Source organism: Fukomys damarensis, unplaced genomic scaffold, assembly GCF_012274545.1.
Source record: "Fukomys damarensis isolate Sample0158 unplaced genomic scaffold, DMR_v1.0_HiC HiC_scaffold_16, whole genome shotgun sequence".
In the NCBI taxonomy this organism is placed as follows: Eukaryota; Metazoa; Chordata; class Mammalia; order Rodentia; family Bathyergidae; genus Fukomys; species Fukomys damarensis.
In genome coordinates this window covers 8,700,848-8,723,313 of record NW_022900928.1, presented here as the reverse complement: position 1 = coordinate 8,723,313, position 22,466 = coordinate 8,700,848, and the positions used below count along the sequence as shown (strand labels likewise).

At 37.2% G+C, this 22,466-nt stretch overlaps 1 protein-coding gene across 3 annotated transcripts in view; it reads left to right on the top strand.

Annotated features, from left to right (window-relative positions):
- Ano5 (anoctamin 5) overlaps window positions 1-17,956 on the top strand; it is a 74,273-nt gene extending 56,317 nt beyond the window's left edge. For 2 of the 3 annotated variants that reach the window (XM_010621266.2, XM_033764068.1), the window contains 5 exons: window positions 1,870-2,000; window positions 4,229-4,434; window positions 6,480-6,658; window positions 7,929-8,034; window positions 12,957-17,956. In XM_010621266.2, coding sequence (XP_010619568.1) covers window positions 1,870-2,000; window positions 4,229-4,434; window positions 6,480-6,658; window positions 7,929-8,034; window positions 12,957-13,178 — 844 coding nt within the window. In that variant the 3' untranslated portion in view covers window positions 13,179-17,956. The remainder of the gene's footprint in view (window positions 1-1,869; window positions 2,001-4,228; window positions 4,435-6,479; window positions 6,659-7,928; window positions 8,035-12,956) is intronic. The other variant, XR_004517406.1, reaches the window with a different exon arrangement.
- Window positions 17,957-22,466: the final 4,510 nt, after the last annotated feature.

The following is a 22,466-nucleotide window of genomic DNA, read 5'->3' as shown; positions in this document are numbered from 1 at the left end:
GCGAGGCCAGAGATCTGAATTAGCCAAAGTACTGCTCCAGAAGAATAAAACTGGAAGGACTTCTGGATAAGATGATAGTGACAAGTATCTTTTCCTTAACTCCATATTAGAAGAATTAAAAGTGAGAAAAAAAAAATCACATTCCAAGGGGAGAGAAAGTGTTCTGCAAATAAAGAAAGATGTGACGGGAAAGCTAAAAACACGTGCCAAGAGAAAGGCAAGGCAGAGAGCAGTGTGAAGCTGTCCACGAGGCCACCTGAGGCTCCCGAGGTGGACGGGCTCCAGGGTAACTCAAAGAGGGCAGCAGCCCCAGCTGCAGTAGAAACCCATGGTCACCACTGAGTCTACTGCGGGAACTCGGCCCAAGAGTGACTCCTCCGTGGCATCCGCCTTCAGTGAGGAAATCAGCGATAAGTGATCCAGGGGTACATCTCAAAGCATTAGAGAAACAGCAGTGAGTCAGGCCATACCCTGTAGCAGGGAATACATAATAAATATCTAAGCTGAAAATAATGAAATGGAGACTATCAATACAAAGGGTCAATGGAACAGCAAATTGATCTTTTGGAAAGATCAACAAGTTTGATTAGCCGATAGCCAAACTGGACAAAGAAAGACCCAAATCAATGCAAATACAGATGTGACGATGGACATTACAGCATCACACACCATGACCAAGTTTATTTGATTCAAGACTACAAGGATGTCTCTACATAAACATAATATACCAATATAAATAGTTTCGATGGTAAAAAAGCACACATGATCTTATGAATTCATACACTAAAAGCCTTTGACAAAATTCAATATATTTTCATAAGAAAAACCCAGAAGAAAGTGGGTTAGAAGGGTCATCCCTCAACATAAGAGTGGCTATTTATTAAAATCACAGTTAATATCGTATTGAATGGAAAAAAACTAAGCACTTTTCCCCTCAATTCAGAAACAAAGATGTCTACTTTTATTACTGTTATTCAGTATAGTACTTCAGTTTTAACTAGAACAATTATTCAAAACAAAGCTAAAAGAGATACAAGTAGGAAAGAAGTTGTATAGTGTTTAATTTTAAGTGATATCATCTTATACTTAGAAGATTCTGAAGAAGCTACCAAAAGACATTTATATCTGATAAACATATCAGAGTATCTGCTGATTGCAGAATCAGCCTTAAAAAAATCAACAGATTTTGTATGCACCAATAGTTAATTAGCTGAGAAAGAAGTCAGGAAAACAATTGCATTCCCAATAGGTTAAAAAATTTCATTAGGAAACAATTTAACCAAGGAGCTTAAAAGCCTCTACAATGAAACTTATAGGACACTGAATGAAAAAGTTAAAAAAAGTATTAGAAGAAGAGCTCCATGTTTACTAATATTGCTCAAAGATCATGTCACCAAACGTGCTACCCAGAGTATATGAAGTCCCCAGCAAAATATTAATGACATTTTTCGAAGATCTAGGGAAAAGAATCCTCAGATTCATACGAAATCACAAAAGACAGAATGGTCAGAATAATCCAGACACCCCCTAAAATTCTCATGGAATCACAGCACCTGATAGCAAAATATACTACTGCTGCTATCGTAACAGAAGCAGATGGAACGGGCATGGAACAGATATGTAGAACAGTCTCTGAGTAAGTATTTACAGTCAAGATTGTCTTGTTTTATTCCTTACACCAATAAGGAAGATGTGTGATGAAAACAGCCTAGATTTTGAGTTGGACTTTAGTTCAAATCACACATGCCCTTGTTGTTTGATCATAATTATTTATCTTTCCGTGGTGTCATTTCAGAGTTAGCATGCTAATTTCCTGACTTCTTTCTGTTTAGCTCTCCTTCATATCTTTATTTTTATTCCTTCCAACAGCTTCGTTTTAAATTGGTGGAGACGTAGAAAAGCGCGGACCAACTCTGAGAAACTGTATAGTCGTTGGGAGCAGGATCATGACCTTCAGTCCTTTGGACAGCTTGGGTTATTCTACGAATACTTAGAAACAGGTAAAGTTCAACAGTGTTATGAGGCACAGAGCCAACCTGAATAAAAGAAGTGTACTTTTCATCTTAGTATTTCTTTCTGCCATGCACATAGTAGATGCCTGTCGTTGGATGGTGGGTTAAAGGATGAATGAACGGAGATCAAGAGAATGATTCATAATTTCCCTGTCCCACTAAATAGAATGTAGAATAGTTTACTTTCAAAACATCAACCTTAAGGGCTGGGAATTTTGCTCAGTGGTTCCGCCGTCTGCCTCAAAACATCAACCTTAGAGAGACTTTTTTTTTCTTATTGATTGAATATAAACATTGTTGAACCAAATCAAGAAAGAAAAATATTTTAACTTCGTTCTCTAAGATGTTTTAATGATCCTTTTTTTTTTCTTTTCTCTGCTTCGGTGACTATTTGGAAAGAAAATGAATTATAAAACATTTCCAAAGCCTGAAATCATTTAGTGTATACTCTTTAGGTTGGGCTGAAAAAAATGGAGCTAACAGTTATGTAAGGTAGGCCCAGGGTAGCTATAAGAAATGCATAAAGTATTCCCATGATTGAACAGAGAAAACATATTAAGGGAAATTTTAGGAGAGATCGCTCTGAGGACTGCTCTTATACTCAGAGAATTCCCGCTCAAGTCACTTTACTTCGTTCGTGGAAATACAGACAACAGATTTTTCTCCACAGGTTCTCAAATCACATAATATCATGGTGAAACAAAGGCAATGATCCAAAAAAAGATTCTTCAGAATAGTACAGGAATTATGCCATAGTTCAAAATGAAACTAGTAAATTTAGTAAGTCTATTTTATACAGATGCATAAAGCATCTACTTTATTTGGCAGTAAGCTTATCGTTTTTTATTAATTGTATAACTTTTAAATAAGTCAGTGCATACATGTATCTGATATTAGTACCAAATTTATAAGAGGACATGAAGGTTTTCATAACAAGATTAACTACCATTTTCTAAGACTCATCCAAGAGTTAATCTATCCTGGAAGCTTTCCTACATTATCTCTAGTCTTGAAATGATTGTTTAGCGTAGTCATTACTTGGCATATTTTATTTTTGAGGATACTGAAAGTTGAATGGTCCAATTAATTTTCTATGAGCCACAAAGATTCTAGCTAGAAATATGAGATTTGAACCCTTAATTTTATGCTGCCTCTACCTGATTTCTCCTCTTTGCTTTATATTTGTTCAGTCAAGAAAGTCAGAGAGAAAAGAGTCAGTATTTGTTTCTGGACTTAATAACAAGACTATGCAATCTTGCTATAAAGCTGAAGCCCAAAAGTAATGAAGATCCATTTAAAAATAGAAGAGCAATGGAAACAATTTGCCTTCCTTACTGGAAAGCCATTTCCGTGTCTTGTTTTTCCTTCCCTCGTGTGGACAGTCCAGTCCTTCAGTTGCACGGGTTCCCTTCGTCCTAGCATGGTTAGAAACCAAAAAGAACAAAGAGGAGAAGTCAGCTCACAACCCTCAGCCAAATCTTGAGGTGAAAGGGAAAAACTGACGTAGAAAGATGTCAAAATCGTGTAAAATATTAGGGCCTTAATAAATACCTTATTCCATAAAATTTCCATTTTCTTTCTCAACATGTATTCTTAGTGAATGCATTCACCGAGAGGTGCTGTGACTTAGGCCTGTCACATTCTGGACCTGTTCACATCCCCTTCCGTGCTCTTTCTTGTCTTCCCCATCCTCGTGTCTCCTTCCCATCTCCATAAAGTCTACATCTCTCTTTCCTACCATCTTCCTTATATTTCACTGTATCAATTATTTATACTTTGGATTTTTTACATAAGATATATATATATATTTACACACACACCAGATATTGAATCGTCATCACCTTTCATCTGAAAAAGTATAGAGATTTTCAAGATGAGATCTATAGTTATGCACCACAAATATAATCGCCATTAAAAACATAACAACTAGCCCAGCGTGAACCTAAACAGAGCACATAATGAAAGGCAAAGCAGAACAGATTCTTCAGACAAGGCTGAAAGCAGAACAAGGACAGAACTGAGTTCTGCATCTTAGTTCCTCCATCCAGGCCTAGAAAGGAAATCAATCACTGCCTCCTTTGTTGGGAGGCAGAGAGCAAGAGATCTGAAGTGTGTGACTGTGTCGATCCCTTCCAGGTGAAGTAGCAGGAGCCACCCCAACGTCCCCACATCCTCCACGATTTCCAGTCTGTGTCTTTCTTGCTCTTCTCCTGCAGTGATCCAGTTTGGCTTCGTCACACTCTTTGTGGCCTCGTTCCCGCTGGCCCCTCTCTTTGCCCTCATGAACAACATTGTGGAGATCCGCGTGGACGCCTGGAAACTCACCACTCAGTACCGCAGACCTGTGGCCGCCAAAGCACACAGCATCGGGGTCTGGCAGGACATCCTTGCTGGCATGGCGGTGCTTTCTGTCGCGACTAATGTGAGTGAACCTGTCCAGCTGGGGTGACTTTGCACTTCATTCATTTCCTTGAGAATAGAGACATGGGAATGATGCTTAGCTCATTCTTTAATATATTTCCTCATGGGGATAGTCCACAAATATAAAACATCCCAAACCCTTTTTTTTTATTGCGTTTATTGGTACATTTTACGTATACAGTACAGTTACATTCATTGTTGGGATCCTGTACCTCTACATGACAGGTCTTGGTTCTCATTTTTTCCCCTTGTCCCTGCCTTCCCTTCACCCCCTCCTCCCCTCCCCATTTACAAACACTTTATTTCCATCTTTTCATTTTGTAAAGCTTTTTATGGCTTTTTTGGGGGGGTACCAGGGATTGAACCCAGGTCCCTGTGTTTTCTAGGAAGGCACTGGAACCACTGAGCTAGATCCCCAGCCCTACATCCCAAACATTTATGCACTGAGAAATGAGAAATCTGTGACAGGCAGACTCTTAAAAATACAAGAAAAATTGTAAAAGCATTTATTAAAATTTCCCAGTAGTTTCTTAGTATATGACCAATTAGATAAACATAAGTAACGATTTAAAATATTTGAATAATGCAGTTGAAGACCGATGACACCTGCATTTGTAGACCACAATCAGAGAATGAACAATTACTTATGTCTATAGTGCATTTACATAAAAAGTAGCAGGAATCCCAAATTCCCCAAACCACAAATCTTATAATGCATACTCATCTGCAATTGTGCTTTCAATATTAAATTTAATGAAGCAGTCGAAGGAGAATATGTAACATCCATACTACTTTATCAAGAAGAAGAAATAGAATTGAGATCAGAGGCAGAGCTTATATTGAGAACCTATGTGAATGAACAAAACTGTAATTACAGAAGAGTCTACAGGAGAAATGCTTGTATTTAAGAAGAAAATGGAGAGTGGGTAGGATGCTTGAAGTCATGAAATGAGCAGTGATTTGTTTTTTAATTTTAAATTTTTTTCCTCATTGAGTTTATTGGTGTATTTTAGGTATGCAGTGCAGTTACATTCATCATTGGGATCTTGTACCTTTACATGACAGGTCTTGGTTCTCATTTTTTCCCCTTGTCCCTGCTCTCCCTTCACCCAAGCAGTGATTTAAACACATACACACACACACACACACACACACACACACACACACACACACACATAAAACAAATTGGAAGAAGTAGTGAAAAGAATAAAAATCACAAGTCAAATTCAAAAGCAAAAATCATTCAACTACAAAGTAAGTCAGAGTTGTTTTGTTGAAAAGACATAAAACAAGCAAAACTGAAAAACTATGAAAGGCTGCTGTGTACCTCTTTGTTTTAAAAATTAATCTATTTGAAATTTGCATTTTTATAGAAAATAAAAAAATGTCACATTTATTCAGCAAGGAATAGATCACTTGTATGGATACCAAGCAGCCGTAGAAGTAATAATAAATTTACAGATTTTACCACTAGAAATATAAATAGCTGAACCAAGAGATCTACAGTTTACTCCTCTATTCTGAAGGAAATGTGCTATGTATTCAGTTTCAGAGCTCAAGAAAGCACTGGAAAATAACATCCCCCTGGAGTGAGACTGTAGTGGACTATGGAGAGTTTCCAGTACGCAGATTTTATCTTTCCCCTCTCTTCCCCTCATCCATAACTTACGAAGTTATGCAGCGAAGGGAACTCTGTTAGGAATAATAGAACTGTAAAATGAATGACACAAACAGAAAAGTAAGAACTAGTGATGAAAATCCAAGTTTTGTTTTTTTTGGGGGAGACAGATATATTTAGTTGTAATTCTCAACTTGGTCACCCAAGTTATAAAATCTCGGAATATTTTTTCAGTGACATAAATGAGCTGTTTTGGGTTGTAGACCAAATGGTATTTTATTACTATAATTAAGAAGAGTGTTTTAGTCATTTTGTATCCATAAGACTTAAGAGACTGAAGGCCACACAGATCCCCCTTCTTACAGCTCTCTCTCTCTCTCTCTCTCTCTCTCTCTCTCTCGCTCTCTCTGCTTCTTGCTGTCATCCAGGCTTTTATTGTTGCATTTACCTCAGACATCATCCCCCGATTAGTTTACTACTATGCCTACTCTACGGATAGCTCGCAGCCTATGAGTGGTTATGTCAATAACAGCCTGTCAGTATTCCTGACAGCCGACTTCCCAAACCACACTGTACCACTGGATAAACGAGACTTCACCACATGCAGGTATGTTTTTTGTCTAGAAGTTAACTTTGCCATTCAATTATATTTGTTAAGTTATTTGATTCTTTCATGTCTTATAATGTCAGGGATTTGCTTAAGGCAACAAAAATCCTGAATAAATAGTGTGGTTCAACTCCAGAATGCACACATTGCATGATTGTGATTTTGAAAGGAGTGATGTACAACAGAAGAGAATATTATAGGTATTTATCATGTTGATTTTGCAGTATCTTATTTGTTATGTTTTCCAAAAAGTTCCCTTACCAAAAAATGCTTCCTGGTGTCAAGTTGTAATATCTATGCATCATACATCATGATCATGTTATGTGTGTGTGACTTGAATTTAAATATGCATCCTTAGAAAAGAATGAGGGAAAAAAACACCCAGTAACATAATAATATGATCAGTCACCAGGCATCCCATTTAAAGGTGGATTTTTTTTCCTGTATAGGGAATGTGAAATGGGACTTTTATGAATGCCATTTCAGTACTCTGTGGCTCACAAGGCTCTTTACAGTATAGAATTTTAAAATGAAATGTAGACAGATAGACCCCAGGGTCACTTAAATCTTAAACCAAATGCTTTCTTCCTTTAGGATTCCAACAAAGAATGATAAAAAAGCTGTAAGACAAGCAGAGAAAAATATTGTTATATTCTACATTTGAATCTACAAAGAATCATAGCATAAAGATTGAGCAAGGGCATTAGTGTCAGATTTTTTGATTTCATCATTTTCCAGCGAGACTAAGTCTTTGAAGAGCCTCAGTATCTAGGGACTTTATAGAAAAGAATGAAAAGTTGAATACGAGAGAAGTCTAGAAAAATAGAGTAATGCAGCATCAACCCTTCCAAGAGAAAATAGAGGTAAAGAAACTAAAAATGATAAACAATGCCAGTTCTGTTCTGGAAATGTCAAATAGGATAAGGATTAAAATGTCCCTTCCCTTTAAAGATGGATGATAGTCATTTTGGGCAGAGAGATGAGTAGAACTAAGTATCTTGAAGATTAGAAAGAAAGAAAATGGAGGACTGCAAAGTTTTATAACTCATATGAGAAGTTTCTCTTTGAAAGACAAGAGAGAAGTTTGCTTGTAGTTTCCTGCTAGAGATATACTGCATCCATGTGCTGTGATTTACATGAAGAAGAAAATGTTCCAGATTGCCCATTGTCTTCCTATGACCTGACTTCTGGGGTCAATGAATAATGAGAGTTCAGTCTCTCTAGTTGAAGCTTTTGCTAAGTTTTTATATTTATTTCCATTGTTTTACAGGTACAGAGATTACAGAAATCCTCCTGCAGATGAGAATAAGTACCTTCATAATATGCAGTTCTGGCACGTCCTTGCTGCCAAGATGACATTTATCATAATTATGGAAGTAAGTGTTCGTAACTTTTATTCCAGTTACTCTCTCCTCTCCCTTTAGATATCTTTTGTAAAGGTGCCTGTTAATCAGGAAGTTAGCATTATCTCAATAAGTTGCTTTGGTGGAATTATTTGCTGTGATGAACAGTGATTTAGGGACTTTTTTCATGCATTGGGGCTGCCTATTATTTATTTACTGTTGTTAAAGATAGCATGGTGACAGAAAAGGAAAAGAAAAATATTGCCTTTTAGCACAAGGTCAGGAAAAAGGAAGAGTCCATTCTTTTGAGGAAAAAAAAAAGCTGTTACGTCCTGGATCCAACAGTTATTTTAAGTCCGAATAAAGTTATAAATTAGCCTTCATTATTTAGGCATTGAAACAGCATTTTACCCATTGTATCTCCTACTCAGCAATCATAATCAGTTGGCTTAAGTCTAATAGCTGCTATTAGAGGTGCACTTCAATGACAGATACAAGGAGTGATCCAAATATCCAGTGAAGGTTTAAATAAAATGTCTCATGGGTGTCATCTGTCCTTCCGAAAACACTCCCCTTCCCTTTGAACGCACTGATCCCATCGTTCTTGCCGCTTTCTGAAGCAGCTCTGGAAGTCCTCTTTCTTGAGGGTCTTTACACGGTGAGATCACAGTTACTGCTACAAAGCACCATCTGTTGGAAAGGCAGGCTTGTAAAAATATCGCAGTGCCTCCTCATCGGGTGTACTCACTGCCTCCAGCACTGTGTGACTTCTGGCTCGTCCTCAAATTCAAAACGACTGTGAAAGGGAGACAGTTTGAATTGATTCAGGACAGAGAAGCAGCCATCACAGAGCCACAGATGACACTCATGAAACAGGACTTCCAGAGCTGCCTAAGGCAGTGGTAAGAACCAGAATACAAGGGTGCGGAGAGTGAAGGAGAGTGTTCCGAGCTGGATTGATAGCAGTGTGTCTTTAGCTGTGATTTTTGAAAATGTAAACAATCACTGCGACCTCCAGTCACGCCACGCCTGTGTCACCGTCCCAAGCCCAGGCTGCCCATTGGCTTCTGCTTCCTCGCTGTGGACTTTCTAGTGTAATTGTGGGAACAGGCGTGGAAGCAAAGGGGACCAAAGGAAAGGTGCTATTGACGAATTTACAAATTCATTGCTACAAATAATAATACAGGAAGAGCAGCAAAGGAAAGAGAAATAAAAGCAACCCAACTTTTCATGTGGCCGGAAAGCCCAGTGCAGTAATAATTAGAAATTCTAGCATTGGTCCATGCAATCCCTGTCTGGTACTGTTGTTGTTGCTGAATTTGTTTTATTATTATCATCGAGGTTAAACATGCATGTCAAAGACTTAAGTACTCCTACGTGGCTAAAAAGAGAGTAGTTTTATACATTTCTCCATATCCTCGGATTCTTATCTCCAAAGGTAAACAGTTCAACTTTTAAAACTAATTTTCTTATAGCTTATTCTGGCTGAAAACATCTCCATACAGTCATTTTAGATATTAGTTTTAGATTTGTTTAGTTTTAGTTATTAATTATTCACCTCATTTGTGAGTTTTAGATATTAATTTTTGACCTGCTACTGTGGCAGAGCTTACACATTATACACACATGCAGACACACTCGCGCACACACACACAAACACATCCATACATGTATACATGGAGAAATGTACCTTCCCTTATCTCTCAACATAGTGGAAGCATAGTTTCTTGCTTATATAAAGTTCATAATTTTTTTCTTTCATTAAATTTACCAGTGCATTTTAGGTATACAATACAGTTACATTCACCATAGCGAACTTGTGCCTTTACATGACGTATCTCAGTTCTTGTTTTTTTTTCCCCCTTCCCCTGCCCTCCCTTCAATCTCTCCACCCTTCCCTATATCCAGTATCTCAAAGAACAGTATTTTGGTAACTTTCAAGTATCTCTCCCTGATCTAACCTGATTTAGAGCTATGAATAAATGTGTGTGCTCCCTTTAGAGTGTTGTGTCATTTATTTTGCTGCAAAAGTATTCAAGTGTTTGATAGAGAGAGAGAGCCACCACCAAAGATATTTTTAGTACTCTCTGAAGTATTCCATTTCATCATCAGAGTTTTAAAGAAGGGATTAGAGATGAGAATCAGTAGTCAAAGTGTATGTTATGGTTATAAATAATTAGGAATCACATCTTTTTCATGTATTGTACTCGGAATGCATTTCCCTTATTATAATCTGGTTTTCCTTTCTCCCCCATCCTCTCCCTCTATAGCCCTTAGTTCTTTATGAATTCGTCACGCATTACCACATTTTCCATCAGAAGTTAGGTTACTTTTCAGCCCAGTGAAAATATCAGAAATCTTTTTCTGGTTTACTAGCTTTCATGAAACACCTCTTTCAGTAGTTTTCTCTGGAAAAATTATTCACAGTCATGTTGTGAGATCTTTAATATTGAAGTTTTTCTTACACGTAATTGTTATAGAATTGAGCCCTAAAAAATGTTTTGTCTTTAAAAAAGTCAATCAATTTTATGTAGGTATTGCTTCATTTTTAAAAATGCATTCATTACTCCATTTACCTGCAGTTTGTAGTGTTGTAGAATGCAGGTCCCGTCTAATCCCACAGTCTCTGTTCATGATCCATTTTCTTTTAGCTCAGTGAACTTTGAGGATTCTCCCACTCGTCTTGCTTTTATGAAACCTCACAGGAGAGTTCTTTGCTATTTGACAAAATAGTCATCCTGGATAATCTTGAGACCCTTAGATCTGAAGACATTCGGGCTTTTCAAATTGAGAAAATTTGTTTGAATTACGTATTTGATGAATGCCCCTGTCTTACTAATGTCTCTGTTATAACTTCTGCTCTACAGATAATCCACTTCCTCTTTTGAAATTCTAATTATGATTCATTTTGTCTCCTTTATAAAGCTATAGATTTGAATGCTTATTTTTATTTTTTATTTTTAATAGAGTTTATTGGTACATTTTAGGTATACAGTACAGTTACATTCATTATTGTGATCTTGTACCTTTACATGACAGGTCTTGATTCTCATTTTTTCCCCTTGTCCCTGGCCTCCCTTCAACCCTTCCTCCCTCCCCATTTACAAACACTTTATTTCCATTTTTTTATTTTCTCATATTTTTTTCTTTTCCCTTATTGCCTTTCCCCTACCCTTCCCACTTCCCCTAAATCTTTAAAAAGCCCTTTTCTTCCTATTTTACATTGTCAATTATCTCATTAGGATCGTGTGTACTATTATAGTTTTTCACACCAGAGAAACTATTCGGTATTTACACATGTGTGACTTATTTATTTCAGTTAGGAGTATATCCTCAATATGTATCCATTTACCTATGAATGAATCTAATTTCTCATTCTTTATGGCTGAGCAGTATTCCATTTTACAGAAAAACCGCATCTTCTTCATCCAGTTTCCTTCCAACTGATGAGCAAATGGGCTGTTTCCAAGTTTTAGCTATTACCAACTGTGCCGCTATAAACATAGGTACGCATATATCACTATGGTATGACTCTTTTAATTCTTTTGGAAAGATACCCAGCAGAGGGATGGCTGGGTCAAATGGAACCTCTAGTCCCAGCTCTTTGAGGTATCTCCATATTGATTTCCATAGTGGTTGCACCAGTCTGCACTCCCACCAATAATGGAGAAGGGTTCCTTTCTCCCCACAACCCTGCCAACATTTCTTATTGTGTGATTTATTGATAGCAGCCATTCTTTGTGGGGTGAGGTGGAATCTCAGTGCTGTTTTCATCTGCATCTCTTGAATGACCAGTGATGTGGAACATTTTTTCATATATTTACTTGCTGCTTTTACTTCTTTGTCTGAGAATTGTCTGTTCATTTCAGATGCCCATTTTTGAATTGGGTCTTTATATTTGGGGGGGCTGATTGTTTTGAGTTCTTTATATATTCTTTATTTTTTTGATATTTTATATTTCTTGGTCCTGTCGTTATCTCTCCTCTTAATTCCGGTTTTATATATTTGTGTTAAAGAATTCATTGCATAGTTGGTAGTTCTGCTCATCCTTAAGGCAGTGAATAGCTGACTATAGGCTTCCTTTGAGTACAGGAAGGCATCACTTGGACGAGTTGCACCGTGAGGTACAGAGTCCGCCTTCTCATTGGACACCTATAAAATCTTGTACCTGTGTTTCTTCTTTCACAAGTGGGTTATTTTATCAAAGGGAAAATCCTCTACCCTCTGGTCTGTTGATGATTTTCCTGGTTGTCTGTGTTCTAACAGCTGAGGAGGGTAAGTTAACCTGGGTCCTAGTGATTCACTGGGCTCAGTTGCACGTTTTAAACACTTGTGTTTTCAGTATGTGCCCCACCTCTATCCTTGTCTGTGTGTCATTCCTAAGTGTGCAGGTTTCTGGTGTAAAAATATACTCTTCCCTGCTGCGTGGGCAGGGTTTCAGGAGAGACCTCATACCTGGGCACCCATGGGGAATGGTCCTAATGACTTTATTGTTTCTCATGCAAGTTTAAACTAATGCCCGTCTTTCCAAGCCCACTCTAAGCTAAGGCCTTCAAATGTCCTTACTGCCCTTTTTCCTGAACTCTTCTGATGCTGTAAACTGTTTTCATCTTTTTAGTTTCCACTATCAACTACCATATCACCAACTATAAGATTAACCGCGAACTTTCTTCACCATCAGTCCAATTCATACACAAATATTTTATTAGGCTTTGCAAGTGGGATCACAGATAAAGAGCATATTCATTCATCACGTTCAATTGGAATTTAATGACATATTTAAGTCATTTGATGACGGAGTGTGTATGGAAATTTTAGCACAGAGGCAACATAGCTTCTTGGTTATCCTTGAACCTTCTGCTTTAAAAAAGGAGTGAAAAGATTTGCAGGCTCCTCTTCAGGAACTTTTTGACAGGTCTAATAGTGTCTCCTGTATTCTTCTCTTTTCCCTGCAGCACATCGTGTTTCTTGTCAAATTTTTGTTGGCCTGGATGATCCCTGATGTTCCAAAAGATGTTGTGGACAGAATCAAACGGGAAAAGCTAATGACTGTCAGGGTTCTTCATGATTTTGAACTCAACAAACTAAAAGAGAAATTGGGACTCAATTCTAATGAATTTGCCAAGCATGTCATGATTGAAGAAAACAAAATGCAGCTAGCTAAATCCACAATTTAATCAGCGTAACGGAGGAACAGCTGGTTGCCTGACTCTACTATGTTTTTTTTCCTCTGGGGTTTGGGCCAGAGGCCAGAAGCCATGTGTCAATTTACCTTTTCTCTTTGTTTTAACTCGGAGTTTTTTATAGACTTTTAAGAGGCCAACTTGGTGTTGTTGGAGGAGTAGCACTGTGTGCATCGTCCGCTGAGTCCTTCCCAGATATTCTTTCCCAGGATCCCTTTTGTAGAGGGCTGCCGGAAGTGCACGCAGAGTCAGACTACAGGAAGTTATGGAGTGCACAGAAGCAAGCTTGGACCCAGACTGTGTCCCCACTTTCCAGGGCATCTGCGCGTGTTCTTTCATTGGTTGCTTTTCTTTCCCTCTCTTCAGAAAACAGTTTGGAGAAGGAAGAGAGCAACGAGGCCTTCTTAGTTACCTAAGTCCTGCCATTTTAACTTATGCAGATGAAAAACCAAAATCATACAATATAAGAAAACGTACACAGTAAACGATGTTGGGCAAATGTCATAGCAGGAGTTTATTCTTGAAATTTTCTGGTACAAGTTAAACTTCTTTCTGAATCCCAGATAACTCTTCAAGAGACTACGCGTTTGAGTTTTAACAAAGGGTAACATCAGGATTGCTAAGGATAGTATGCTGGTAACAGTATTTTTCAACATTTGTGGTTATCTGTGGAAGATGCTCTTGTGAAGAAGTTAGACTACATCAGGTCTTCCGGCAAATGGCAAGTCTGATGTAGAAGTAAATGTGTTTTCTTAGTTAAGAATTCAAGACAATACATTTTGATTAATTTATTCACTTTGGAAAGTTGTTGAGTTTTGGAAATTAGTTTTTTTTCTGTAATGCCTATTTTGTATCAGGAAGCCTTTCTAAGCACTACATGTATAAGTTAGATAAGAGTTCTTTATGAAATGGGACATCTTTGCTTTGAAGAGATTCCAAATCTTTGAATAAGTTTACAACCTCTTCATAGTGATGCATCTCCTTATACAATCTCAGTGCCTTCTCACTATGCCTGTGACACGCAACAAATGTTAGTGCTGATTGTTCATTTGAGAAGATGTAACATCAAATGCTAGAGCAACTGATGGCATAAAAACCATCACTGAAAAACTCAAGTACCAAAAATGTGATGAATTTTATAGTTCACTAAAAAAATGTATTTCTTGAATTATTCCTCTCAAATTTGAGCCTATAGACACGTTATACAATCCAATTATAAAGTGTTTGACTACCAAGTTTCAAATTGGAATTTAATTCCAAAGGAAAAGTGGATGGACTGTTGTATCACACACATCCAAAGAAATTTTATGACAAGGATTTCTAAGCTAGCATTTCTTTATCTTATCCTAATCAAATTTACGGGACTGTCAATATTTAATATATGACAAACAGTCTTAACTGCTGGTCAGTATTCAATATTTAGAACTAAGGGTGATTTAGATTATAAAACTATGAGACCGTTACCCTAGTATGGCCAGTACTGGTTTGTCAAGTACTGCTTAGATTTTATGAAAAATTTTCTGGGATGAAGTGATCTGCTGATGGAAATAGGGTTTCAAATACATGGAAGATGTGTTCCTGCTTGTGAAACCAGTCAGTTACCATGAAGTAAGCCCCAGCACAGCATCACTGGGCTGAGGAATCAGTCAGTATGATGCCTCCATCACACATCACACTCAGCTCACTGTGCTTCCTCCTCGGTGCTGATAAGAATAAGAACAGGGAATTTGGGTTCTTGGATATACACATTAATTTGTATGGTTCAAAAGTATTTATGGGGCTAGATCACAGATAAAAGCAAATTTAACTGAGTTATTTGCACACCACAATTTAAAACAAGCCAAGAGTTAGGTTTCTAGACCATGTACTAGTAAAGGAGGAAATTATTTTTAAGATAAATAGGTAATTCTTATGATTGATTGGTAATATCCTTTTAAGATGTCCTTGACAAATACTCTATATTCATCTTGTGATTTCCTGTTGAGAGCTTCTCCATGTTTTGTCAATTACACAACAAAACACTGGCATTATCGTTTTGAAAGTATTATAACCAAAGTCAGGAGCCAGATTTATGTAGATAGATTGTTTCTTCTTCTAAAATCCGTTGACTATTACAGGAGGATTCAGTTACCAGCATCTGGTCATCAGATGCCAGTTGATACCAGCATGGTGATTGTTTTCTCCTCCAATCAAAACCAGAATTTTTTTCCTAGAAATGTTCCGGGGAACACTTGAGATCTTCTATGACAAAATTTTAAGTGCCCAAACCAAAAGAACACATTACTTTTTTCAGATATCTTCTCTCATCCTTGTGCTCATCGACTTTGCTAGATCATTTTAGAGAGCTCCATCCAGAAGAGACTGATGTAATTAGGTAAAATGTCACCTTCATTCTGCTGCATCTCTTGATGTGGCTTTAGTGATCTTTGAGCCAAGCTAATGCGAGTTACCAAAGAGAAGAAGGGAATTAAAATGGGGAGAAAAGTGCCATGCTGGGACTGGTACAAACTCTGTGTGGGAGTAATCATGTGCCCCCCACTGGCCATCTAGTGAGGACGACAGAAAAGCCAGACAGACTTCAAGCTTAGAACTAGGATGTGTCCAAAATAATATTCATTCCCAAGTGCTTTTGTAATTTCGGATACAGTTAGTAGTCATGCTTCTCTGTTGATGAACTCCAGTTGAAGGTAAAGAGTTTGTACTGTTTATTCAACAGGGAATCTCATGTTTTGAAAGAAGGTCTTTCATACTTGTTTTAACTGGTAATAATTATGCTGCAATTAAAGGGCGTTATTGAGAAAGACAGCAATGCAAGAATATTATTGCCCAGGCTTAGAAGTCTACCACAAGGAATCACTGTGACTATTGTGTTATCCTTTTTCTAAAGAAATTTTTCCTACTCAACTTTTATGCATAATGATTTAAGTATGATAGTTACTCTAGCATTATGTAAAATTAAAGAGAGTGACAAAAATGTAATAGCACAGTTCCATGTTGTGAGATATGTGTTTCTGAAATTTTTGACTAGACAGATCTTTCCTATATGTGAGATTGTGTAACTGACCCAGGAAGTATGTGTTCTGTTCTGTATTTTCTTTCTTCCTTCTGTTTTTCTTTTGAAAGAGGGATACAGGCTTGCAGGGAAAGTGACTTGAGGAATATGTCCTTATATAACAAGGAGTTCAGTCAGTGAATAAAGTAATAATTTTAAACTACATTTTGACATACACTCATTTATTCTTAAAGCCAAATGCTGATACAATTCTTCAGAGCTTGCCTATTTAAAAGAGTTTTTAAAATCACTTTTGTTGTTTAGAGACATTAAAATACACATCCACATATAGCACAGTTAGCCCAGAAAATTACAGATTTGACAAAATAGAGTTATAGAGCCGTTTCTGTTGCATGGCACAGAAAAACTGGAAAGGGTGGTAGTTTGTGTTCTATTGTTTCTTTGCTTTTTTTCTGCTTTGGAAGATGATGATGAACAGAAAGATGCATGAAGAAAAATAGTATGCTGAAATAATTTTCAATGGTTTACTAGTACTACCTTTGCCCAAAGCAGTCCCCAGTCACCTTCACTGAAACCGTCTGGACAGCTTGTTAGGAATGCACAGCTGGGCCCTGTCTCATCTCTCTAGAAGCAGAGTCCCTGGGACAGAATCTTTCACAATCTCCAGCATTCAATGTGTGAGGTGATGAAAATTTCTTAAATGATAAATTGCCTAAATGAAAGCATTGCTATGGGGACTTGCAAATGTTAATTTATCATTCTAGCTCATTACGGAATGACGTCGAGGCAAGTACAGTGCGGCCTTCCAAATTTTTAGAAATGCTGTAATCGTGTGGCATGAACAAATTCTTGAAACCTTACTGCCTAAGAGTTTCCACTTATTAAAAGAAGATCACGTTACATGTATTTTCTCTTCCCGATTTATTTAAGAGAAGAAAAATGCAGACTGATGAGAATTTAAGGCGAATCCATCACATCCTAAATATTTTATAGAACAGATTATAGTATAGGATTTAATCAGCAAAGACAAACTGCTGTGAATATTATAAGGGGAATGGGGATTGTCAGAGGGAACCAGCCTTTCGGAGTCGGAAAAGATCTGGGGAGCAATGGTCTGGAGAGAAGGAAAGTCAGAGGGAACACACCTTGAGCCCGCTGAAGCACCGCTGTGAGTGGACAAATTATAGCCAGGGAGCTCCCGAGCGCTGAAGGACTGGGACAGAGCGCTCCACGGAAAGGTACGATTTTTCTTTTTCTTTTTCTTTTTTTTTTGGTACCGGGGATTGAACTCGGGTCCTTGCGCTTGCAAAGCAGACCACCGAACCGCTGAGCTAAATCCCCGGCCCTAGGTACGATTTTTCTATACCTCTCGCTGCTGCCGATGTGCACCTATGTTCTGCTCATGGCCTTGGGTGACAACAAGCGGACGCAGAGTGAGGACGGCCCACAGCCCACCGGCTGTCTTTCCTTGTTGATCCTCTAAGACCTTCAGAAAAAAGTGGCTGCTGTAAGCATCTTTGGCAAACGTAACCTGACCTCACAGAGGGAAGAGACTTTCACTAAGTTGGCACAGCACCAGCTGCCTTATAGACCCAAAACAAAGTAAGCCAGCGTTAGCAGCCCTTTGAACAGCATGATTGGCAAAAGAGACTTAATTTACCTTCATGAAACCTACTCGAAAATGAAGACTAGAAATGTCCTTTCAAGCACATTCTCAATATTTACAAGACTGGATTAAATACCAAGTCATAAAAGCAAAGCAAACCAAAATAAACAGATTTCAAATGACTGAGTAAACCACGTAACTTTTTCTGTGTACGATAAAATAAAGCTAGCAAAGATAATAAAACATACCTGCAAGAATTACATAACTAATTTCAGGTTATTTCATGGATCAAACATATAATACAAATGGAATTTAAGGGACAGTTTTAATTACATGATTCCAAAAGTACTCGATTGCTTATTTCTGTGGGGTGCATTAATTACATTGGTAAGTGGTCTTTAGGGGTAAATGTATAGTCTTTTATTGGGCTATCTAAGAAAGATAAAAGCCAAGCATTGAAAGAAGTTAGAGAACAATAATATAAACAAAAAAGAAGAAAAGGAAGAAAAAAAAAGATCAACAGGAGAAACCAAAGAGAAGCCCACAGAAAACATTGCTTTTAATGGTAAAATGGTATTAGACTACTCCCTTTGTAATTTGCACTAACAAAGTACTCTTTCCAGCAATAATAGCCTGGATTTTGTCTAGTTTGTTTTAACCTGGGAACAACTAGAAAGAAAAGGGTGAAATAGTTACAATTTTGAATGAAAGCATCAGAAAATCACAGAGCAAAGAAACCTGAAACAACCAATAACTAGGAAAAATAAACATGAATTTTGGTGAGTGTTTCCCTTGAAGAAATTAGAGATTTAAAAGTGAAAACAATACCTGACAAGAAAGGAAAAGTTCAGCTGAGCTTTCAACACACTTAAAGTTTGGGGAAATGTTTAAATTTAGGGTTCACAAAAGACCAGATCTATAGTAAAATCCCACAGCTGTCTCTTGGGAAATTACGCGTAAGGACACAGAGAAAGGATGTGCTTCTTGGAATGCTAAAATAATTGAAATAGATTTATGTTAGTATCACACAGTGTAAATTATGTGACAAGATTAATTCTAGAGATGGAGAATGAAATATGTGACTATGCATTCAAATAACAATATATAGAAAAATATAAAAGATATGTTGACATAACTAAAACGGACAATGAACCCATAATCTTATTTTGAGATGTTAATATGCTCGTAATGACTGATAGACCAAACAGAGGGGAAAATGCAATAAGAATATAGGGAATTTAAATGATGAAACCATTCCCCTTGACAATTACATTACATCTCATAATGGCTAAGTGCATATTATTTTTCAAGTGTTTGTGAAATATTGTTTGAAGGGTAACAGTGGCTAAAAAGCAGATGAGACTAATCTCAAAAGACTGAAATCATTCAGAGTACTTTTCTGATTATAATGAATTAAACTAGATATCAATAACAAAAGATCATAGAAAATCCCCCACATTTTCAAAATTTGAGCAACACAGTTCTCAGCATGGCTCAGAGGAAATTCCAATGGATGTTGGACAACATTTGAAAACAAAAGTAAATATTAACATTTCAAAACGTGGGGAATGCACTGCATCAATCTATAGAAAATACTTAGAGATGTTCAGAATAGCAATAGTTATGATGCTACAATACTATCTCTGTTTAACAAACAAAAGCTACTAATACTAATTACTCAGGGCTTAGTTGCTTAATAAATAATATTATACAGAGTCCTATGAAAATAAACATGGTATTTTAATGGACTGTGATCCCAACCTACAGTAAAAACAAAATTCCTAAAAAGATGCAAAGCTTGTGTTGCAGAAGGAATTGGCAAGCGACACCCACATAGAGACGAGCCGAGTGGGAGTAAAGTAATAAAAGTTTATGTTCCCAGGCAAAGGTCCATCTCACTCAAATAGGCAGCGCCAGGGATCGACCTCATATTGGATTACAGCTTCTTCTTTTATAGGTTTTTGCAGCCATGATCTCATTCAGGTGCTTACATTTTGTTCCTCAGTTTACATCACGGTCACAAGATAGTTAACTTTAATCCAGATGCAACAGTTGTTTACAGTTGGAGAGTCTACCTTCACATCTGTCTAGCTATCTACTCTAATGCACAGGAAGTGGGTGTTCAAGGTCAGGGATGAGGCCAGATGTCCCACTTCATAGTCAGTGCCTCCTGTATGTGTTAATTTTGAACTAAACAAAGCAGACTGCTGTTAGAGACGGCAAAAGTCATTTTACTTTTTCCTAACATTTTGTAGGCTTTTAGATTATTTACAAAAGTTCTCTCTATCATTTGTAATGAAAATGTAGTACTTAAATAGAAAAATCAAAAGGACGTATATCTTAGAATGGATCAAAAACTTGACAAATATCTGTTTTACTCAAGGTGATACATGTTACATACAAATAAGTACAAACACCATTTTTTTCTCGGAGTGGGAAAAACTGATGTACAAATTTCCTAAGGAAAATAAGCAAGAAAAATAAGCAAATAGAAACATAAATAAGAGAAACAGGAACATAATTAGAGTTAGACCATGCTAAGAAAATGAAACATGCCATAAAAGAAACTTGTTACTCTCGTGAAAAGAGATGCTTGTAGAACAGAAGGGAATGCAAATTTTAAAAATAAACAATTACATTAAAAGTGAATACTCCTTCTGAAGTTCATAGGGAGAGAGGTATAACCTATGTAACTTTGGAAAATATATAATTTGACTATATACTACAAGGCTAAATGCAAAGTATGTAGGTAATGTAATATGGTTCATTTGCTTTCATAGGTTTATGAGTCAGCAATTCTGAAATTTCTTATGTGCATATTAGAGTGAGGAAATATTTGGATGATTTAGCTCATGAGAATAAGACTTTGCACTCTCAGATATAGAGGTTGTGAATAAAAATGAAAAGGCGACCATGAACCCTTTCGTGTTAGAATGAAATTGAAGGTAACAAAAAGGCAGATAGGAGATGATAGATAGATAGAGGATAGATAATAGAGAAACAGGTTTAGAAATGAGTGCACATATTTTAATGTGTGCACGTATTTTCTAGCTTTGTCCCTTGTGAGAGAGCGGAAGCAACAAAGTGGCTGTAACGGTGACTGCAATGTCACCTCAGTGGGTGCAGAGGGCTGAAGCAAGGAGAATACAAAAGGTTTTGGACATGGGGTGGTGATAGAATAGGGAGAACTCGGACAATTTGGGGCCAGATCAAACCTAAAGGCAGTCTCACAGCCCCAACATGAAACAGTTTAAGCAACAAAAGAAATGACAATATTTAGAAGTTCATCCTGGTACAATATATAATTGAATGAAGGAACAAATGAGGGAGAATAATTTGAAAGATCACAATGATAAATGCACGGGGAATGAGAAGGTGAAGTCTAATAAGGGAGAACTATGATGATTGTTGCAGGTTCCGATGATGGCAGAACATCATTAATACGCAGAGGCCAAATACTAAGGCGATCACTCCCTACAAATAGCACCTTTGTACAAACGGAAAATAGTAACGCCACAGCAGAGAAATCTGCTACATACCAGTTTAACCAAAAAGACAAGGTTAACGTTGCCAAGAATAACACACCAGTATCATGTGTGCCCAGTATGACGCAGGGGGATGGGTGTGTCCGGTTTTAAATTTTTTATATTCTTCCCCAAAATGCATAAATCCCATCTAATCATGAAAAGCATCAGGCAGATTTCAAAGTGAGGTACAACCTACCGCGGCATCAAGATGGTGAACAAAAATTGAACAAGTAAGGATGGAGATCGAGGTGCTCAAAGAGAAAGCAAGTAAATGACATGCTGGGTACTGGGTTTGCCTTCAGACTCAGCAAGCGGGTGTTTCTGGGGAAATGGGTAGCATTAAAACAAGGTCAGGGGTGGGGATTTATCTCAGTGGTTCCACCGCCTTCCTTGCAAGCACCAGGACCTGAGTTCAATCCCTGGTACAAAAAAAACAAAACAAAACACACACACACACACACACACACAACAACAACAACAACAACAAAATAATGAGATCAGTACAGTCACTCTTAGGATTATATCAATATGAACTCCTTCTTTTGACAATTGTGCCACAGTTGATTAGGATTTTAAAATAGAAGTTTGGATAAATGGTAAACAGAACTCTGTACATTTATAACTCTTCCGTAGGTCCGAAATTACTTTAAAATGTAGTTTTAAAAACTAATAAAATGCCACGGATAATTGGATAGATTATAATTACACTAATCACTGCCTGATGCATTACATCTGATTATTAATTCTATGAATTCTGGGAAGCACACTTTGATTAGCTAGGAGGAGTAGCCTTATTCGGAAAAAAAAAGGCAGACTGAAGTAGTCGCAATCAAATGACGTCCCTGATAATATTTCAAATGGCCCTTCAATACATAAATGGATAGAGGGTGATTGTCTCAAAGTACTAAAAATTTGATTCTACACAGTTCAGTATATTGTGGCACTTCATTATCCTACTTTCAATTCATTGTATATTTGAAAATGCTCAAAATAAAATGTTAAGAAAACACATGCAGTACCCCTGTTCAAAATGCATGTCCAAGTCACAAAACAGAAAAAGGAGGAGAACCTGCAATAGCCACAAGGAAGAAGTCACTGATATTTGCAGCTTTAAATAGCGACTATCCAATGATCAT